The sequence below is a fragment of the Monomorium pharaonis genome, chromosome 3 (assembly GCF_013373865.1).
Source record: "Monomorium pharaonis isolate MP-MQ-018 chromosome 3, ASM1337386v2, whole genome shotgun sequence".
Taxonomy (NCBI): Eukaryota; Metazoa; Arthropoda; class Insecta; order Hymenoptera; family Formicidae; genus Monomorium; species Monomorium pharaonis.
This window is the reverse complement of record NC_050469.1, coordinates 3,849,215-3,870,548: the sequence shown is the minus strand read 5'-3', so window position 1 is coordinate 3,870,548 and position 21,334 is coordinate 3,849,215. Positions and strand designations below refer to the sequence as shown.

At 27.9% G+C, this 21,334-nt stretch overlaps 3 protein-coding genes across 4 annotated transcripts; 2 read left to right on the top strand and 1 right to left on the bottom strand.

Moving 5' to 3' along the window:
• The first annotated feature begins 6,341 nt into the window (after window positions 1–6,341).
• On the top strand, window positions 6,342–10,230 carry LOC105834706. Its single transcript, XM_012677375.3, has 8 exons — window positions 6,342–6,697; window positions 7,163–7,365; window positions 7,449–7,605; window positions 7,912–8,000; window positions 8,103–8,211; window positions 8,486–8,616; window positions 8,879–9,174; window positions 9,534–10,230. Exons 1-8 carry the CDS (start codon window positions 6,622–6,624, stop codon window positions 9,673–9,675), a joined length of 1,203 nt encoding a protein of 400 aa, XP_012532829.1. The 5' UTR covers window positions 6,342–6,621; the 3' UTR covers window positions 9,676–10,230.
• Window positions 10,231–12,288: 2,058 nt separating this feature from the next.
• On the top strand, window positions 12,289–15,243 carry LOC105834710 (afadin- and alpha-actinin-binding protein). The gene is made up of 6 exons (XM_012677383.2): window positions 12,289–12,429; window positions 13,248–13,391; window positions 13,467–13,661; window positions 13,816–13,947; window positions 14,034–14,145; window positions 14,778–15,243. The coding sequence occupies exons 2-6, from the start codon at window positions 13,254–13,256 to the stop codon at window positions 14,981–14,983; spliced, it is 783 nt and encodes a 260-aa protein (XP_012532837.1). The 5' UTR covers window positions 12,289–12,429; window positions 13,248–13,253; the 3' UTR covers window positions 14,984–15,243.
• A 941-nt stretch (window positions 15,244–16,184) lies between these two features.
• LOC105834711 lies at window positions 16,185–21,334 on the bottom strand. Of its 2 annotated transcripts, XM_012677384.3 has the most exons (3): window positions 20,047–21,334; window positions 18,805–18,982; window positions 16,185–17,535 (listed from the first exon to the last, which is right to left on the bottom strand). In XM_012677384.3, exons 2-3 carry the CDS (start codon window positions 18,925–18,927, stop codon window positions 16,642–16,644), a joined length of 1,017 nt encoding a protein of 338 aa, XP_012532838.1. In that variant the 5' UTR covers window positions 18,928–18,982; window positions 20,047–21,334; the 3' UTR covers window positions 16,185–16,641. The 2 variants fall into 2 exon arrangements, with proteins under 2 accessions (XP_012532838.1, XP_028050784.1); XM_028194983.2 differs by lacking the exon at window positions 20,047–21,334 and having other exon boundaries at window positions 18,805–19,659.

Genomic DNA, 21,334 nt, shown 5'->3' with positions numbered 1-21,334 from the left:
ATGATTAATTTTAAGGAGAAAACAATATACACGCGCGTACATATCGTTGAAATAAGTATATAAGTATACAAAATACGTCGGAAGCGAGACAAACAGCTTGTTGGAACAACGACTACGACTACACTTTTATGATACGACGGTGTACTTTGAAATCCACCGAGGAAAACGAAATAAAATGTCAGCTGTCGTGCCATCGCTTCCACTCAAAGTGTCATTTCCTCTACGTTCTTACCTAAACGGAAATCTCGAGAGCCTCGAGTGTCGTAGAAAAAACTTACTCTCTTTCTAGCGCGCCGCGAAAAGCTGCATCGGTAGATATATTTATTTAGTTGAGCAGTTGTAAATTCTCGGTCTGTATAATTTTCTATGAATTTCTAGTTCGACAAAAATAGACCTCCAGTCCTTTGTATACTGAAAAAAAAAAATTAGATTTAAATAAATATTGTTCAAAATGGTACCAAGCAGAAATTTTATTTAAAAATATAGAAAATGTATAGAAAACATTATCTTATCTGAAATGAATATTATTTATTGTTTATAAAACTTCTGCTTGGTACCATTTCAAAAATTATTTAAATCTAGTATGCTTTTTTTCAGGGTAAATCGCAATAAATTAACAACGGCTATATTTATTTAATAAATCTAATTCTGTTAAACGCAACATTGTTGCATAACAAAGGAACATTACGATAATTTAGACTTCTCACTGTATCGTCGAAATAAAAATGACCACTAATTTATTAGTCATTTAATCTACATGACAACCATTATACAAATGTAATATTCTGGACAGTATTAAATTGGCCAGTAATTAATACTTACTTTTAAGTATTAAAAGCACTGCTGTTAGTACCTTTCCATTACATTTTTACAAAAGTTTTAACTAGCCAATAATTCACAGTAAAAAAAATTCAATTAATTGAACAAATTGCGAGCGTCTACGTTTTAAATTGCGTCGAAAAGTAAATAATCTTCCGCTTTTAGCCGTTTGTGTTACTTTCGTCCGTGCGACCCTTAAAGCGACGCGTCCTTTGACAATCCTGGTTACCAAGGACTGTCGTGTCACATCGAGGACAGCTGAAATTGCCGGCGATTTATGAGATACGGATTGGAGATACGGCGCTCGCTTACTGTGACAGGAAATCGGAGTGGAGGGTTTGCGGAGAGAGAGAGAGAGAGAGAAAGAGAGAGATATCGGACATATCCTCTGGCTACAGTAAATCCGAAAGCTCATCAGTGCCGGGCTACATCGTACCGGGCTTTGCCGGAGTATCGGCACGTTTTCAAAACAGAGCACGTCCCACGCGGCACGTCGAATGCATCTGCGCCCAATTCGTCACGCCGCGCTATTAACGGCAAATTTAGAATCGGAGATTCTTATGGAGATTCTCTCTTTCTCTCTCTCTCTTTTTCCCAGCTTTTCCCCATATCTCGCGTAAAGCGTTCTCATATAGCGCCGATGTTTAGGCACCGATAGATCATCAGTCGACGCGACACTGGGGTCGTTCGGCGCTTCTGAAGGATCCTATACAATGCCGTGTCTTCCTTAAAAGTGTGAAGCACGTAGTTTACAGTACGAGGCCACACGCCTTCATTATTCCGAGCTTTCGCAGCCACGCTGAAAGACGCGCGTACAAAAGAAGCGCAGAGATTACAATGCAAATGAAAGGGCATTTTTAACGCTGCACAGCTTTTGTACTTTTTTCTCACAGAAACTGGCGAAACCACTTTAAATCCCTCTCCCTCACCTCAGCTATGCTTTACAACTAGCTAATGCACATATCAATTAGTCTTCTCGATAAAGATCAACGTATTAAAGATACAATTGTAATTTTGTGTTCCTAATAAGTATTGATGAAAGGAAGAATTCTTCCAGATGGTTTTTTACAGTACTCATAAACTACCTGAAAAATGATTGAAAAAGATCGTTATTCTCTAAGATGTTTGCTAAAAGAGCTCTTTATGATGTCTACTTATAGATTTTAGGTCAGATTTGAAATTCTTTTAGATATCATTTACATGACATTTTTCTTTCTCTAAAATCGACGAATTAGAGAACTTTTTAATCATATTATCTTCAAGACTGTATTATCTGACTTTCAAATATAAGTTTCTTGAAGAGTTCTTTTTTTTTATAACATTGTTTATTGGATTCTTAAGTCGAGATAGATATTTACAACTGTGAAGGAGCAAACAAAAAAGAGGAAATAAATATTAAAAATAGCAACGTGAATGGGATACTTAGAAATTAAATTTAAACAAAATGTAGGTAATTTTTCTGTAAACGCATTACAGATACATGATTGAGCAATTTGTTGTTTACGTATTTTAAATGTTTTTTATATATTATAAATAGATTAGACGGGATCACGGACCTTCATCTGCATATGCGGCATTTGATCATTCGCGTAACCTAAATCTCCAACAAATTTGGGACTATCTTACTTCGTATTGGTAATTTGTCATACGGTATCGCTAGGCTCGGTCAGGTTGCTCGTGGACCGTTTGTTCGCACGGTTGTTTCTTTAATGCGTATATATCTTCCGGCGCGGATCCGCGTCGAATTTCAAAGAGCTTGTTCTCCCCGGCCTTCTGTCTTCCCTGTCTGGCCAAGTAATCACGCGCGGAAGCTTTGCCGTGCGTTTAATACGCCGGAAAGCGTTTTCCAGATGCTCACCCTCGCAAAGCATTGAGACACGACCGATGGTTTGTTTCGCGCGAGCGACTTGTCTCCCATCCGCAGTGTACATCCGCTTCTGTAATGGACAATAGCGAACGTTGCAATTACTTATTTAATCCATTGAATAGGACCGCTGCCGGAATATCTGGCTTAAGGGAATTCTGCCGTGCATGTACAATCTGGGTTCTTCCCTGGGGGATTTATATCTGTTGCATCTCTACCGGCAGACGTGAATCTCTTGGAGCAATTCTAAACTGGTAGTGAATTAAAAGGCTCCTTGTTACTGAATTTTTAAAATCTACAAGTTTTAGAACAAATGTGTACTATGTATCTAATTATATTTTCAATTTGTACCAATAATAATGGGTAATTATAGTAAAGAAACAAAATTTAGCATGAAAAAATTTTCAAAATCAGTTCTTGCCTTTTTGATTAATGGAAGCAGTTGTAACATTATTTCAAAATAGATATAAACTAAATTAACAATTTTGTTAAATTAGACTACGAAAGTGAAAAAGATCTTCAATGGATTACTACTTAATAAATCAAATGATAGCCAATAAAATTAAGAGTCTAGGTTTTATAGCTCAAAGCCATTTAAATATTATTTTAATAATGTTTTCATGTTTTATTTGACTTTTGATATTGGCCAAATAGGGCCTGCAGTATTCTAATACCGCACGAAACATGTAGATAGTTGAGCCAACGTATATTGCAATACAATGACACGTGAAGCTCTCAACATCTGTTGACCCCCTGCAGCGTGTGACCCTTTAGACTCCTTAGAAACTTCGATATCTCGAGGGTCCCTCCCTCGAGGGTAACAAGTGCGCACTCCACCACCACCCACCGTGAAGATAAACCGATGTATCGAAAGCCTCGATGCAAGAAGAATAAGAGGACATCAGTTTACGGAAGTTTGTTGAGCAATGCAATATGCAAATGTAATAGACTTACGTAATAAGAAGTTCAAGTTTTTTTCTCTTTGATAAAGTAAAAGGCATAAATATACTGCATTATTATAATTTCTTCATTTATCTTAACGCATAAATAAATTCAGAAATTCATATATACTTTGTGTGTAACTTAGAATCTTTCAAAGGTCAAACTTGAAATAAAGAAATCTGAAATAAATTTTTTACATTGTGTTGTTTTATTGAAACGTAGACATCGTTTTTTTCTCGATTGTTTAAGAAATGCACATTTCTCATTGAAATAGCTGTAAAGTGTTGTATTCTAAAAATGTCTTATCCTTAACAAATCTGAAAACTTTCTTTCTTGTTTAAAGAATAATGCTCATGTACTAAGGTTTCTTGAATAAAAATGAAATAATAAATAAAAAAATATTTTTTAACTAGCAAATAGTTTTCAAGAACAAAAGACATTTTACATATTTGCTTTAGATATTTTAAAAGTCAGTAAATATTTAAAATGTAAAACTGTATTGTGATTTCGCGTCGATTGCATCATACGATTTTGCATTGGCGTAGACAAAATAAATCTTGTAAACATTTTTGAGATTTATAAAATGATATTTTTAGATCCAAGCGAATAGCCGTAATTAGGGGAAAGCAACAAAACGTATACGGGAGTTACCCAACATTAGCCAAAAATATCCATGTCGCGGGTGTAAGAATAGTTTGGGACGACATAAATATTTTCGGAGTTACTGACCCGTCAAAACTTTCCAGAACTTTGTCGAGAGGCTGAAACCATGTAAGTATCGGCATCTCACGCAATTTTTCGAAAACAGATACTCCAGTTTTGATCTTACATTACATATATGTATGTACGTGATACTTCAACCAAAGTAATGTATTCCTTGCAGATTCGATAATGTATAATCTTCTTTTTTTTTTTAAGTGCTTACATTTTATATATAACTCATTATTCGACATTTATTAGAATGTGTAATTACGTGTATTAGAAGTTTATTACTTTAAAATATTGTATATTATATATATTTAATATTAGAAATATTAATATTAGCTTTATTATTAAATATATTTATAGAATTAATGTTATCGTTTATGAATTTTATTTTATACATTCTTCGAATTAGATAGCAACGATGAGCGTCAATCCACCAAAGCGATTATCATGCAGCGATCGGAATAGCTCTATTGAAAGTTTAATTGTCACCAGGGACCAATACGACATTTATTGACCAGTATTTATAGTAAAATCTTATATTTACTTAAGATATCATCAACAAATTACAGAACGGTATTAACATTTAAAGTATTATTTAAGACGGCTTGAAATAAGAATCGATTATACATATCAAACATAGTGTTAACATAAATTAGATATGTATAAATTTATAATATATATGTATACATCGCATACGTGAGTACACATCTTGGCGAAAATATATTTAAGAACTTGTGAAGAGAGATACGATAATTATTAAAACTTATTTGTAATTATATTACATATATATATATATATATATATATATATATACACATATAAGTAATCACACAGCAACAGATAAATGAATCAATTAAAAATTAGAATACATATTTCAGAATAATAATAACAAATAAAAATATGTAATGCTTTATTTTGCATGGTTTTATTTCAAGCATAACTATTTTACGGTTAAACTTTTATTACCCTATTAGAATTATGTGAACTATTTCTTTTGAGCTATTCTTGTATGTATATATGTATATTTGAATCATTCTTATATTTTGAGCAAAGTTTTTTTTTCAATGTTTCAAATTTTAATACTTTTAAACTATTTAATACAAGATGTGACAAATAATAAAATTTTATTATTTAGTTAATTATAAATAAGTTATAATTAATTTTTGAAGACTAGTTTTAAAGATTAGTTTTAAAAATATTAAAAGATAAATAAAATAATTTGTAAAAAATTAATTTATGATAATTTTTCAATGTTTTCTCTAAATATTAACATTAATTAAGAGGCCTTGAAATATTTAAGAATTGAGTGATAGTTGTCACGATTCAAAAGCAATGTATATCTGTGAATATTCCACATTTAGATTTATAGATTTCTGAGGAAGTTTAGTTTCCTAGATCTTCTATATATTTATATTTTTGTTTTCTAATATTTATTGTTAACTAAGTATGCAAAACAATTTTCTAGAAATTGTTTTTCTTAACTTCTATAAATTAATTTATCTTTAATCTTATATTAGAATGTAATTGTGAATGCGTAACCACAATTTGTTATTGTTTAATGTAATTTATTTTTAATGTATAATAAATTTCAATGGATAAATATTAACTATAAATATAATATCTTATTTATATGTGTACATAAAATCACGAAAATTATAATATAATACATATCATAATTCTATAAATCAAGAGAATCTACTTGTAACAAAATTTATAAATTAACACTTTTCAATATAGAAAATAAAATTATATAAATTTAAATATATTGAAATTAATATTAAACCTGTCCAGAATTTCTTGAATATTTAAGGTTTGAATATTTGAGATTCTCCGTTACGACCATCACAACGAGCAAACGGAAGATTTCACGCTTATTTAAACGTTGTATGTATACATTCTTCTTGTACTTTTTCTATATAGATCATATCGCGCGACGAGCGAAGTTTACGAAGGAATTTTCCAGAACAATTGCTAAGAATGGGGGATATACGAATGGGGGTAGGTCGTGTCGTGAGAGACGTGCGACGGATCGACGCTCACTCTTCAATGTACTGTTTGCTAGTGCGGACGTTGATATCTGAATTAATACCTACAGCAGCAAGACTGCAGAACTTTTGCGAAAGTTAAATTCTTCAATCAGATGTCGCGTACAAGTGGAAATTTGTGATTATATTAAATTAATTACTCGCATTTAAATATAGAATATGTAATTTTTTCGGAAGCAGATTAAGAATAAAAAACGATTGGTTTAATAATTAGACATTGAAGACATTAAATAAGATATAGAAATGGAAGAAACGGTGGCACTGATTAAGTCATGCATAATTTCAAAGAAAGGCGGCGTAGCGATGGAAGATTTAAACGGTGAGTTCTTAATGTTTTTCGTATTTAACTAATATTTTATAAGATTTAAAATAAAATATTATAAAAATATTGTGAAAAAAAAAGAGAATTTTCATTATTAAAAGGTATCAAAATATTAAATAAACAATTTTTTATATATTTTATTGCTTTCTTTAGATATTAAAAATTGAGATATTTTACTATTTTAAAATAATAAACCAGCATTAAGTATTCTTATATGTTTAAATAAGATTTGTAAATGTTTCACGAATAAATTAGTTTAAAAATTAATTTTCTCTTAAGAATAATTTAATATAAAGTTTAAAATAAAAATTATATACACATTAAAATAAAATGTTGCAAAATTTATACTGTAATAAAATAACATTTTTATTATACACATTTTTTAAAATAAAATATTTAAATTTAGAACTTTATATGTGTTATTTAATATTACGAATTTAAGATAGAAAGCTGCTTTTACAGATGAATTTGAAATTCTCGTCGGAGAATCTATTCCTTATCGTAGATTGGGATTTGCGAGTCTGCGTGCGCTTTTGCGAACTATAGATGGTTTGGAGATAACTTGGAATAATTTTGGCGAACAAGTGCTTAAAATAAATGATTCTAAAATCTCTCATATCAATAGACTTATTCGCAAGCAAAAATTGGATTATTCCAAGACAAGAGTATGTTTATGGAATTTGTATTTTATATATGTGCATAAAGTCTACGTAATAATTAGATTAAAAATGATAATACTTTATTTCAGGACAAGTATTATAAACAATTTATACGAAATGATGGCAATATTAAAAATAATATTGATGAACGTAGAGAAAGAAACAGATTAATTTCGAATAACAATCGTGCCAATAGACGAAATCTTGATTTTGCTTGTCGTCGTAATCCAAATTTATACAAAACCAGTAATGTATCCACAGCTTCTTAAAAATCTGTAGAAAGAGATAATATTTAATAAAATTTTATAAAATTTAATTTATATTTAGTTTTTGTTTTTGGAAATATTTTTTAATTGTACAATTTCAAGATTTTATTCAATATGTTCTTATTTTTATAATAATTTTTTTGTTTTATATTTCTGTTTAACTTTGTATCTTACAATTAAAATTTTATGTTTAATTTTATTTAATATAAAAGATATTTAGAGAATAACATGAGTGAACAATGTAGAAAAAGATATTTTTTTTAATAAATATATTAATTTATCTTAGACGGCGTTAACAAAAATAAAAACTTTTTGTACGGAGAAGAAGAAAATCACTATCCAGTAGTAATAGAAACTAATGAAGTGAAAAAACATGTGAGTAAAATTTAAGTTGTTGGTGCGTCAAGTAAAACTTTTTAAAAATATTATAAAGTAATGCTGCTTTATGTTAAAATATTACATTATGTTAAAATACAGAGCAACGTATATGAACCTGTTGCAAACGGTCGACAATTAATTGGCGACGATTTTTTTTTACAACTTGCAATACGAAATCTTCATCTACCTATCTGGAGATGTAAGAAAGGTATAAGAAAAATTTTATTCGTAATAATTTGATCAAACTTTTCTATTTTGGCATAAAAATTCACGCATTAATTCTGTTTATAATTTTTATTTTTTTTCTATTCCTTATAATAAATAAAAAATGTTTATGTCTTTATAAATTTATCATTTTATATCAAAATAGTTAATACACAATAGAAAAATGCAATAATTTTGAAAATAGAAAATAAATGTTTCAAGTAAAGTTAAAAATGTTTCTTTCTTTTTTATTATTAATTTATTATTGTATTTTACAGATAGTTTAGCATTGCATTGTGGATTATGTGTCTCCGGACAGACTATTAGCGATTGTACTCGTGCTTTGAAGAATATTACTACCATTTCGAATCGTGTTGTGATTTTGCTTGGCTCAGTTGATGTTTACAACGTAAGTTATGTTTGATTTTGACCCATCTTCAACGTATACAATTTACATATTATTAAATTATCAAGAAATAAATTGTATATATATATTAAAACTCTGACTTGTGTTTATTCAAATCTTAGTTAAAGAGTTTAATAAACTTACAAAAATTATAAAATATAGAAAATTATTGTTTAAACTTATTACTTACTTGCAATTATGAGATACAATGTAATTTATATACTATGCACCAGATTTTCCATTAAATATTTGTTTCTCTTCATAGAACGCTACTTGCGACGAGATGATACGTGATATGACGGAACTCTTGCAAGTTCTCCGGTCCAAATTTCATCTTTCAAACACGGCCATTACTATCTGCACTCTTCCACCTTTGGCCAATCTCGGCATTCACGCTTATAAGACACAAAACTTGGCGCTTCTTTCCTTCAATAATTGGATAAGATCTTTGGCAGATGATCCGGCCAAACGAGATTCCTCTTTTGTCAACTATTCCGTGATAGATTTGTACCAACAGTACTGTGGTGAAAATTTCATCACAAACTATGACTTATTTCAAATGTAAGTACATCAATTGAAACAGACTTGCTTTTTTTCATGTTGTCTTTTCTTTAACATAACACCTTAAATTTATAACACTTTTGTTAGTTTAATTTTTCTGTTAAAAATTAATTATTTTATTAAAATTATCAAAATGTCAAAAGTTTTTAAATTGTAGATATGTAAAAACAAATTGGTTTCTTAAAATTTATGTTTTTCATAAAAAAAAAGACAAATCTTTAAGTTCTATTCTATTTGAGTAAATATCACGTTCAAGAATTTTAAATTTAAAATACAGTTAACGAAGAAAGTTGTTTAATGTTAAATAAAAGATTTTATTAAAAGATAATTTTCAAAGAACGTTTACTTGTGTTTTTCAGTCAAGCGCGTAGAGTGTCCGGCACTAAACATTCCTATGTGCTGTGGAATCTCCAAGGACGGCAACATGCTATGAGTCTCATCTATGAAGACGAAAACATCATAAATCCACCCGGAAGTCCCAGTTCATTGTCGGTACAATAAGTTCCATTAAGATTTTCTTTTTTATGCATATAACGCCGTATAGAAAAAGAAGCAGAACGGTACACTTGGATAGCCTTATTTGCTGAAATCGGCGAAGAACGCTTTTTCTAGGATTTTTTCAAGTGTATCTTCCCGCTTCTCTCGTAGCCTAAGTATCGCAAACAAGTCGAGACCATACTTATGTTCACGCTTATCCCATACTCAATTTCGCTTGTCCGCCTTTCAAGGACATGTCCGTTAATTTATTGACTTTAAATTTGTACAAAGTATTAAAATCAATGTATTCTATACGAAACTTAAAATTTTTTAAACTCAAGTTTAAATAGCAATTAATATTAAAATATTAGGAAATTATAAATTTCTCTATTCTAAATGTTACACCTATTACAGATTTTGACAGAAGTCAGTTAATTTCAATGTTAAATTAACTTCAAATGTCTCCTATTTACAATTTAGAGTATTTAGACTTTTGCTTCACAGCACTGGAACAGATTACAACGATACAAGCTCGTAATGAAGTATATTGAAAAGTATAGTGCATTTTTACAATTAAAAGCGGGTAATTTAAAAATGATACATATACTTTTTTTCAAAAATCTTTGTTTTTCCTGATGAACGGATTACACGAGCGAACATTAATCACGTTCTTTGCCATACTGAAAATTAACTTTTCTACAAATATATAATTTCCTATATAGTTGTGATTAATTATTAATATATTCAATATTAATCTTGTTTTAATTTAATTTCAAAGTATAGTTAGCATTTCAAAGTATAGCATTTTTACAATTAAATGTGGATAATTTAAAAATGCCTCAAGTTCCAATATTAATCAATAGCGATATAAATTTCACAATTTACGAATTTTTTCTTTTGGTTTTTAAATGTTAACTTATTACAGATTTAATAAAAGTCAAACAGTTTTAATGTTAATAAATTAACGGATTTATTTCATGAAACGTGATTAAATAAAATTGAATAAATTATAATTATGTAAAAAGTATACATGTTTGTAAAAAAATTAAGTTAATATTGAGAAGGAATATTTATAGAGGTACAGATTACGTATTTTGTGTGTGTGTAAATTATTTAACTGTTCGAAATGTTAGTTTTTAGTTATTATATATTTTTTAATATGCGCTGAAATTTTTTATATGTAATAAATTTTATATGTAATGTATTAAATATTTGCAAGCAAGTTTTAAAAAATACTAAGTCAAGTTAAAGAAATTAAAATTGATAAATGTAATGTATTAAATATTCGCAAGCAAGTTTTGAAAGATACAAAATTAAATTAAAGAAATTAAAATTGATAAATTAATTTTATCACTAAATGAAATTAAATTATTTCAACGTGATTATTATTTCAATGTTAGATTCAAATTAAAGAAAATTTATGAATGAGCAAAATAATTGATTTTTAAAATCAATTTCTAGATTAACATTTAAAAAGAATAATCTTTATAATTTAAGAAGTAGAGAATTTTTATTTTGAAGTTTATAAGTTAGAAAACGGAACGTTTTCAAATTAATCTTAAGTAACTTTAGGAAAGAATGCGAGAGGTATTTTAGCCGATAGAAAAATATATTTGTTAATCATACATTGAGACGTGCAATAAGAATTGTGATATTAATTGTATCATAAAAATGTATATAACAATAATAACAACACAATAGCGCCGTATCTATTTTAAATTCTATTTGTAATTTTGATAACGTATTATAAAGGTACATATATGATAGATCCATGAGATGCGCGTCAAATATATAATGTAAAGAAGTGCACGTATTGTGATCAATAAATCACGAATACATTATAATTTATTTACTTTCATTTACTTTTTTTGTTCTATAAAGTCTACTTTAGATGATCTAGCTCTAATTTAGATTAAAGATTTTAGGATAGAATTTTATTTATAAGTTAAATTTTTCGGGAAATTAATTCAAAGCCGCTTGAATCTTTTCTTGCCAGAAAACAATAATAACATCTTTTATTATTTTTTTTTCTTCTATAAAGTTCACTTTAGATAGCGTTAGAGATTTTACGAGGCAGATTTTTATTTATAAATTAAATTATTTGAGGCATAACTAATTTAAAGATTAAAGAATTAATAGAAAAACTATAGAGTCTTGTCTTTCTTTTATTAGAAAAATTAGAAAAATAAAATCTTTTATTTACTTTGTTCTTCTTCTCTAATGCTCACTTTAGATTTATATTTCATATTATAAAGAAATTATAAACAGAATATAGTTTATTATAATAAAGATATTAAATTATTCGAGAAAATAATTCAAAGCAGGGAGTAAAATAGAGTGTCTTTAAAATAGAAATCAAATCAGAATTTTATTTAATTTAAAATTCTTAAACGTCAATAATTATTATAATACTATATTAGAGTCAATAATCTGCTATAAAATCTATAAATTTTAATTAAAAACTTTATACATTCCTTTTAAAAATGATGATCAATTATTGATAATTACTTACATGTCTTCCTTGATAAAATTGGGATATTTCAACAAATTTTTATTTAAAAATAAAAATTATAGAAAAGGTAATCAACGAATATGGACATGCGCGATAGAGAGGGTAAGATTTAGTTTAGGCTTCAGTTAGCTGCAGTTAGCCACCGCAGCTACCGGAGGGTATTGTGTACGAGGATGGTGTAAGATGGTGTAGGAGGAACAAAGAAAATAACAAAGTTACATACATCCATTAAAATATAAGGATTATAATAAAATAAGAAAGTCAGGGTAAGTAAGAATATAATAAAAGAGGCCTTTCAGAGAACTTATATAAAATAGAATATCTAAAATGAAGATGTGTTAAGGAATGCATTATTGAGGTTAGGAACGACAGGAAAATGATTAGTCTCCTTCAGATAGTTATGTAAATATATATGTGAAACAGTCTATCTAACATAAATCAGGTGAAAGAAATAAATACAAATATTAATATCTCTACAATAAATATATAATTTGTGATCATCTTAGTAACAATGCATATAATTCATTGATATACCCAGCTTTTATATACTATATATCAATTAAGAGAACATAAATAAGCATTAACTTATATTATGTTTAAAAATTTCTTTATAGTATTATAAAAAATTTGTTTACAAATTAATATAATTCTTGAAAATATAGATCTTTACATTTTCCTTCTCTAAAAATTCCTCAAAACTTTATTATTTCAAAAAATCTTCTGTAATAATCAAACTTAAACTTTGTGGAAAATCTATATTGGCTATAGTGTGTCATAGTTCTGCGAGACTGTTATTTTTATGTATACTTGGCGTAAGATGCGTCTCTTAAGTAAACATGGACATTTAATTAAGGGAGTTGAAATAGTGAAGAAGATAAATATTTATTATACAACAGAATGTATCATTTTTAATTTTATACTAAATAACTATTTAAGATGTGAAGAATGTTGAAGAAAGAGTTTTTGAAAATAATTGAAAGACAACACTCGATAATATAATAATGAAACAATCTTTTATGCAAAGTTAGATATAATATTTTATTTTTATCCTTAATAGAAATGATTTATAAATATGTGTGTGCAGATAAATATGAGTGCAATTTCCAATAATACTTATCAAAAGAGGAATCTGAGAAGTATGCTCGCTGAACGGAATAACTTTATCAGTGAAGAGATTATATTATGTAAACAGGACAATTTAAAGCAGTCTTTACATATATTGAATGAAGTAATTGATATAGATGTGACCGATAACTTAATATGCATAAGCGTACGTGTTATTGATTGATGTCTATACCTACAGGAATTTGAATCATTCGGTATCCCATCGGTAACCGAAGACAGTGATCTGCAAACCTTAGAATCAATGAAAAAGCTCTCTGTACAAGTGATGAATGCTACTTGGAAATTAATACAAAAACATAGATATTTAATGCGATTGCACGATCAGTTGATCGATTTAAATCAGAAAACTGTTAATGATAACAATAATCTTAAGGTAAGTTTGCTTTTACTTAATACATGAATGGGAAAGACTGAAATATTTTATATTATTTCATGCTGTACAGTGAAATGTTTGGTAAGTATATGGAAATATTACACTACTTATAAAATTATAATACATAATTATAATTACAAATCTTTATTCATAGAATCATGTAAAACGCCTGAAGGAAGATATACAAAAGAAGGAACATATGATATGCAGAGCAGAGGAAAGAGAAAGAAGACTTGATGGTAAATGTGAAGATGCATCACGCAGCTTGAAACAGGAAAAAGACGAAGTAATTTTTTATTTATGTAAAATATGTTTGTTATATAGTTTATAAATGAATGATATACAAAAATTGAAAAATATCCAAATTCACAGATACGAAAGCTGAAGAAACAAGCTCAGTTTAAAGAGATTCAACATGAGCATGAAATAAAAAGACTTACACAGAGTAACCAAAAGCTTCAGGAGCAGTTACAAAAGTCTACTGGTTAGCAGATATTATATTTTTAAGTTAATTAATTTGCCTAAAACAAATCCACTTTTAAAAAGAGATAAAGTTTCAATAATTGAATCTATCAAAATGTTGTCACTGTTTTTCTGTGACGCATATAAAGCAAAAGATCGATCTTATTAAGTTTATGATTACTACTTATAGTTTTTGCTTTACATTATAATATGCAATATTGCAATATCATAGAATGTTTTTTTTTTAATTTTAATATGACATTTGAAAAATTCTCAACAAAACACATATACTATGGAAAAAAGGACTGAGAATTGATTAATAAAAGTGCACGAAAAGATTAGGCAATAGTAATGTAATAATTTAAATTATTACACTTTTACTGTGCCAAATTTCATATAGCTCTTGTTTCAAGTATATTTTATTTTTTCCATAATTAATTTAATAGAATACAGTTACTTTATTATTCTCAAATAAAATTTCTATGTACAAAGACGAGTACAGCCAATTTAATTTGCTTATTGACAAGAGGTTAACACTCAAAATATTTTATGTGTTAATATATTTGCTCTTTGGTGCAAAATACAAATATAATCATAAATGAATGGTAAAATGTGATAAAATTTTGTAAAATGTAAAATGATTTGTTTGTATAGGTTCTTTTACACCAAGAAGTAAATCGTTGCAAAAAATGCATGAAAAGGAACTAGCTTCATACCAACAAACCATTTGTCGTTTGGAAGAAAACAATAGACAAATGTTAGAAGAAATCAATAATCTGAAAGAAGCTCTGGAGTTACATCAAGCTGGATTTGATTTACATATTGAAGCATCTGGAGCATGGACCGATATAAATACCTGAGCATTAGATACAACTGTGTGTGATATTTATAATTTATTTATTTATAACTTAGAGATACAAGAAAAAAAGTGCGTATAATTGTTAGAACTGTATGTATATATTCGCAGTAATACAGCAGTACAGAGTTTTACAATATTTCGTAAACAGAGATCTTTATGTATTTTGAATGAGTTTTGTTATTTCAATTGTGTTAATGTGTATTAGAGAAATTTTTTGAGATTTTTGAATAAAATAAAGATACTTTATAATTTTCTAATGTATATGTATATTTTATATTTTGGCATAGGTCTATTCTCTTTAGCTACAAAAAGAATTCTTTTTACAAAAAGAATTCTTTTGCATCTTAAAAAGAATTTATAATTGGTGACATACAATTGAGTTCTTTTTGAACTCTCTGTGCTATCCGGGAATCTTCCTATTTTTCTATACAAACAATTTTAATTAAATAAATATATAATTACATTTTTAAAAAAGAAAGAATACAATTAAGAATTAAAAGAAGAATAATTTTTTAAATTGAAAGACCTAATGTAATAAGGAAATAGTTTAACAAATTGTATTTTTCTCTTTAGCTTTCATGAAAAAAAGCCGAATGTTTATAATATGACAGTACAATCTTATTTAATTTTCTTTTCCTTGTAGAACACGAGCACAGTAACAAATTTATTTACCTAGTGTTATTTTCATTTTTTATGTATCTTGTTTTTTTCTATAATAAAGTAATAGTTCTTCACAGAAAATTCTTTTATCACATGTGGGATGATAGAGCCATGAGATGAATTCAAATTTCTCTTAAGTAATTACCTTATTGTTAAATGCTATTCAGTATCTCGACAGTACAATCGTATAAAATCATTTTACTTTTTCATCATTGTACATTTCAACATACACTGAGAAAAATGTTAAATATATGACTTAAACACAAAATTAATAAACTAAAGCAATAATTGTAATTCCAAAAATAAAATAAAAAAAATATGATTAAAGAAACTATACGAAATAAATTCAACGATTATAAAAAGAAATTGCCAATAAGAGCCAGTACTAAGTTTTCTTGTGTGAATTAAATAATTTTATTATATCTAAAGATTGACGAGGGCATTTTTTTAATGTTAAAACGCAAGTAATAAAAAATGCAGAAGTTTCGACTTACATATCAAGTTTTTTAAATGTAATTTTAACGAACTATTTTAACTAAAAATAAATATGATCAATTCATATTTATTCAATAAAACCCAAATTATAAAGTTAATTGTCAATTGTAAAGCGTGAAATAATAATATGAATTCTTTCGAAGAGAATCCACATCCTGGAAATGTTTGTAGTGTAAAAACTGTTTGTAAATGTCTTAATTAAGTTAATTAAATTTATAAAATAATTCGAAAGATCTTTCTTATTATTCTTACTATCTTACGCCTCAACAGTCATGAAAGCTCGTATTGGCAATTGATTTTATAATTTGATTGTATACAAAAATTTAAATACAACTTTAGTTCAAGTATTTATATTGAATTTAAGTACATAAATTCATGAACTAAAGAAATTTAATACTCGAGTTGAAAAATTTAGTCAAAGCTATAACTTTTTTTATCAGTGTATTGAGTCAAAGCAAACAAAATTAATTTTCCACAAGCTGATTTTATCTAACTAGACTTAAATTATAAAACCGTTTTCATCAATGTTGCATCATAAAGGTACCAAATATAGCGCATAATTAAGGATCCTGTTAACAAGATGTATACGGGGATGATTGCTCGACACTGAGTCTGTCCGTTGCTCTTTGAACATTTGCAGTTGCCCGCCTTGCAGACCGTGTTATTTCGAATTGTGAGAAATTCCGTTTCTCGATGATCGCCTCCCGGATAGGCTATCTCGTTCGGTAGTCTGTTGTTAGTGCTATCGATGCGTTTCGAACTAAGTCTCAGGGTGCTCTTGCCGTCCGCGCAAATACCTTTTATTATAATGGCGGTCGTAGTGACTAGGTTCATGCTCACGTTCGAGAAGATGCTGCTCTTCACGATGGCGACGTCACCTTGGATGGACATTATCCCCGGTTTCTGCATCTCAAACTTGGAGCCGATAATCTCGATGTTTAAAAAATTGGCAAAGTTCAACCTTTCCTTGATATTACGTAGCTCGCTGTTCTCTATGCGCAACATTCTCGTACCCCTCTCGGAGAAGTTTAGCCAGTCCATCCGTTCGATAGTTACATTTGTCATGATGAAGTCTGTCACATTGATAGAGGTGAACTCTTCGTCAAAGTTCTCGATGAGCGCGTTCTCGATCGCGAGCACGTCGATAGCCATTGTATTCGTGAACGTGTAGCTCGCGATCGTCGGTATCCGACCGATGTTCGAGAGTTTCAGCAGTTTCATGTGGCTTGATGTAAAGAAGACATCAAAGATCAGCTCATCGCTGATATTCTGAACTATCATCTCCTCGAGGCCGTTTGCCTCCGGAAAACTGGAGTAATGGAGGTTTGCTGTCACGCAGCCCGTGACAGACACGCTGGTAATGTTCGTGTAATTGTAGTCTTCAGGTAGGAAAAATTCCTAAAAAATCAAGACCTTTAACTATTTTATTAACCATTTATTTTCCTTGTATATTTTACAGACACTTTATCATCAGTACGAAGAGATAATATAAGAATATAAAAATTTTTTTTATAAATTTAAGCTTAAATTTCAACGAAATGTATTTTTGCATCAATATTTTCTGAAATTATAAATCATTTAAACACCACAATGTATAAGATTATTTTTGATAATAATAGATATAATTCTTGGTTTTAAGATATTATAATAATATTTATATTTTATCTGATACTTTTTTCTGTCAGAGTTCATGAAAATGATTATTGAAAAATAAAGATAAATGCACTTTTTTTATAAAACTATACTGAAATTCCTTTGTGTAAATAAATTATATCTGTTTAAGATTATCAACTCTTTTAAAGATTTTATATTATATATCAAAATAATTATTGATTTAATACTAACTTTTTTCTGTAAAATGCTACTATAATCACATGCAGTTGAGTATATAATATCTTTTTTAAGCTAAATATTCCTAAGTAAACACCCATGGGTCTGTGGGACCCGAGAAATTTTTTAAAATTTTACCATTTTTGTTATTAAATAAGGAAGTTTTCGGATCTTACATACTCATAGGTATCTACGTAAGGTACTAAAAATATATAAGTATCTACCTAGGGATATAAAAAATACAAAAAACTTCTGCCATAAGAAATTCCAAAATCTTGAAATTCCAGTTGTGATATCGCAAGATAAATGTGAACGATATATAAATTAAAAACTAGTTTTAATTATAAAACAAATTTATTATGTGTATGTTAGCAAATGATTGCCTATAATCCTTATCAAAAGATAGTTATATGGAATTTTTACGAGAAACTTTGTTAATCATTATAATATATATTCATCATTATAATACATATTCTCTTTACATTTTTCACAACTTTGATTTTTATTTGCATATTGAAAAACATTTTTTGTCAGTTTGAATATTAATTAAAAAATTCTCTGATTTAAAAAAAATAAAAAAATTTATAAATAAAAATAAAAAAATATATTTTTTAACCTAAATTGTTTTGTTTAACAGCGATATTATCTTTATTGTACCAAAAATATATTTGCATCAATTTTATCGTATCTTTATCTAAATAAGTTTAAATTATATAAGCGTAACACTGGTTATTTCAAGATCGTTCCGTACAAAAAAAATATTTGTTCAAACGAAATCGAAATGCGAGTGAGTACAGAGATTATCACAATACGATATGGAGGTATTAATCAGTATACCTCATTTCCGATGCAACTACACGTAATCCTCCTTTCATTGTGAACTTGGCATTGTTCGCTGATATTATTTGTCGCCGCGGACAATGCCACAGTGAGTATTACAACAAGCAGGGTCTCTCCCATATTCACTATACACGCTATATCTGCGCATAAAATCTCACCATCGATTGTGTTCACGCTGAAATTAAAAAGGGAAATGTTTCATTCCAAATTGATAAGGGCACATATGATTATGTTTAGTTTAAGATTAAAAATAGTTTTTTCTCTTAAACAATTCTCAACTAAATGTATACATACATTTTAAATAAATATTAATTATTGCTAATACAGACTAAAGATAAATATATCAATTAATCATAAATTACATTTTAAATATAATTTTCGCGAATTCAATGCATATTTTTTGTCCACGGATGAAACCATTTTTCTAATTAATTTTCTTTGAATGTAATTATTTACAAGAAAGAAATTATTTAAATTTCCAGCGATTATTTGTTGAATTCGAATAATGCCAAGGCTTTCACTATATCTTTTTGAAATTTATTGCGTGAATATATTTTTGTATAATATAATAAAATTAAAAACTGTATAGGAATAAGAGTAAGCAGAATAAAGAAAAGAGATGATAGATGAAAATAAGAGATCGTAGATAATAATAAGAAATGTTTTGTATTTATGATAGAAGAAGATTGCCAATAGTATCACCAGCGTTGGACCTTCCTCTACTACACCTCCATCGATTTTTATTAAAATTTTTGTGTTAAATTTTTAAAATACTTAAATGTTAATTTAGTATATTTTAATATTTAACATTATTTGAATATTTTGTGTATAATGTAAGCAAAAAATATGAAATAAAAAGAATGTAATTTTAAAACGTTTTTAATAAAAATAAACGAATGAAATATATATATATGTTAATTTAATTTAACATTATAAATATTAATTTTACTGAAGAACTATGCTTCTATAATTTTCTAACCGTCTATGTATTACAATTCTTTGTCATACAAAGAATTGAGTGATTTTGCAACACATGACATATTAAATTAACACAAATGTTTAATTGTGAAGTATTAAAATACTATTTTTATATATTTATTATTTTTGAAACGTGCTTTTTATCTAGACTGAATTTTCTTTAAGCAGAAATAAAATACATCATATTTGTATACTGCGGATTTTGAATCTGAATAAATCTGAACAAAATAAAAAAAAAAGATAATTAAGAAATGTTCTCACCATATTTTGAATGTAATAGTTTTCCGCACAGCAAAATTAGATCTCCTAAATTTTCTTTTTTGTGTATGTGTTTCGTCCTTTAAAAAGCTCTCTCAATTTTGCAACTTCTTTCCTCGAGGCACTTAGTATTAGTCAGATTTCAAATTTCCAATGTTGTTTCAGCGACACTTCCTGTCGGTGGATCCTTTATCGTTTTAAAAAGAACTCGCTGGAACAGGGAGCACCACTTCCTCGATGTTGAACGTATCGCAACGATAGCAATGACTATTTCGAGTGTCGTATTCGGCCGACGATTGAATCCACGGTCGAGTGCGCAATTAAGATAGACAGTTCTTCCGCGCCGCTTTTTTATGGTGATTGACGTGTAACGTATAACGTGCTGTTTAGTAAATATATTCGGGCAACCGCGAAGTCCAGGGCTTGGCGTGCTCACTAATATTACAGTCGGCGGCCTGACACAATGCCAGCACGATGAGAAACGCACCGGAAAAACGCGGTCAGTCCGACAGAGAATATCTGAGAACTACTAACAAAGACACGATAAGTTGCGATAATAACTGCAGTGATAATATTATTCTACAAATCTTACTAATGAATATCATTATAATGGTCAGAAATTGTCATAATTTACTGGATTTGATATTAATAACATTTTAATGTTAAAAACACTCTCAGGTTTTAGAAATTTGGTATCTATTTTCCTTTAACAAAAATATCGAAGAGAGTATAAACAGACGGCAAAATATTATTCTTTATCCAATTACAAGTAAATCTTATTTTAATAGAAATTTAATTTAAGACTTAACTCAAAGAAAATATATGAGGAAAAATTGTATAATAATATTATGTATCAAGTTGTATAAAGTTATAAAAAATAACATTTTATTTCTTGAGAATTTATTGTTTTTAATAAAATATATATGAATCTGGATAAACAAAGTAAATGAATTCTGTTTCAATTCAAATTCTTGATAATATGGAAAAAGTTTTTTGGCTTTTTTACAACAAGAATCGTTACTAGATTGGCCGAAAATTAAGGAATAATCTGTAAAATAGAAAAATAATTTACTTTATATAAATGATTTATTGATCGATTTGTGTTTCTATAATAGATTATTTTAGTTTTCTTTTTTTTTTCACAATAAATTATCCTTGAGAAATCCTTGCTATAATTAAAGAAGAAATTAAATTCTTGAAATTATCATTTTTGTATTTTATACATTCATTGTAAAGATAACATCATTATATATTTAACAATATTACTTTAAATATTTATATTTTTGTATTT

Coding starts and splice junctions, on each gene's coding strand:
- LOC105834706 (XM_012677375.3), top strand. CDS start 6,622: ATGGAAGAAACGGTGGCACTGATTAAGTCATGCATAATTTCAAAGAAA. Junction 6,698..7,162: donor AGCGATGGAAGATTTAAACG/GTGAGTTCTTAA, acceptor CTGCTTTTACAG/ATGAATTTGAAATTCTCGTC. Junction 7,606..7,911: donor TCCAAATTTATACAAAACCA/GTAATGTATCCA, acceptor AATTTATCTTAG/ACGGCGTTAACAAAAATAAA.
- LOC105834710 (XM_012677383.2), top strand. CDS start 13,254: ATGAGTGCAATTTCCAATAATACTTATCAAAAGAGGAATCTGAGAAGT. Junction 13,392..13,466: donor CTTTACATATATTGAATGAA/GTAATTGATATA, acceptor CTATACCTACAG/GAATTTGAATCATTCGGTAT. Junction 13,662..13,815: donor ATGATAACAATAATCTTAAG/GTAAGTTTGCTT, acceptor CTTTATTCATAG/AATCATGTAAAACGCCTGAA.
- LOC105834711 (XM_012677384.3), bottom strand. CDS start 18,927: ATGGGAGAGACCCTGCTTGTTGTAATACTCACTGTGGCATTGTCCGCG. Junction 17,536..18,804: donor GTAGTTGCATCGGAAATGAG/GTATACTGATTA, acceptor TTGATTTTTTAG/GAATTTTTCCTACCTGAAGA.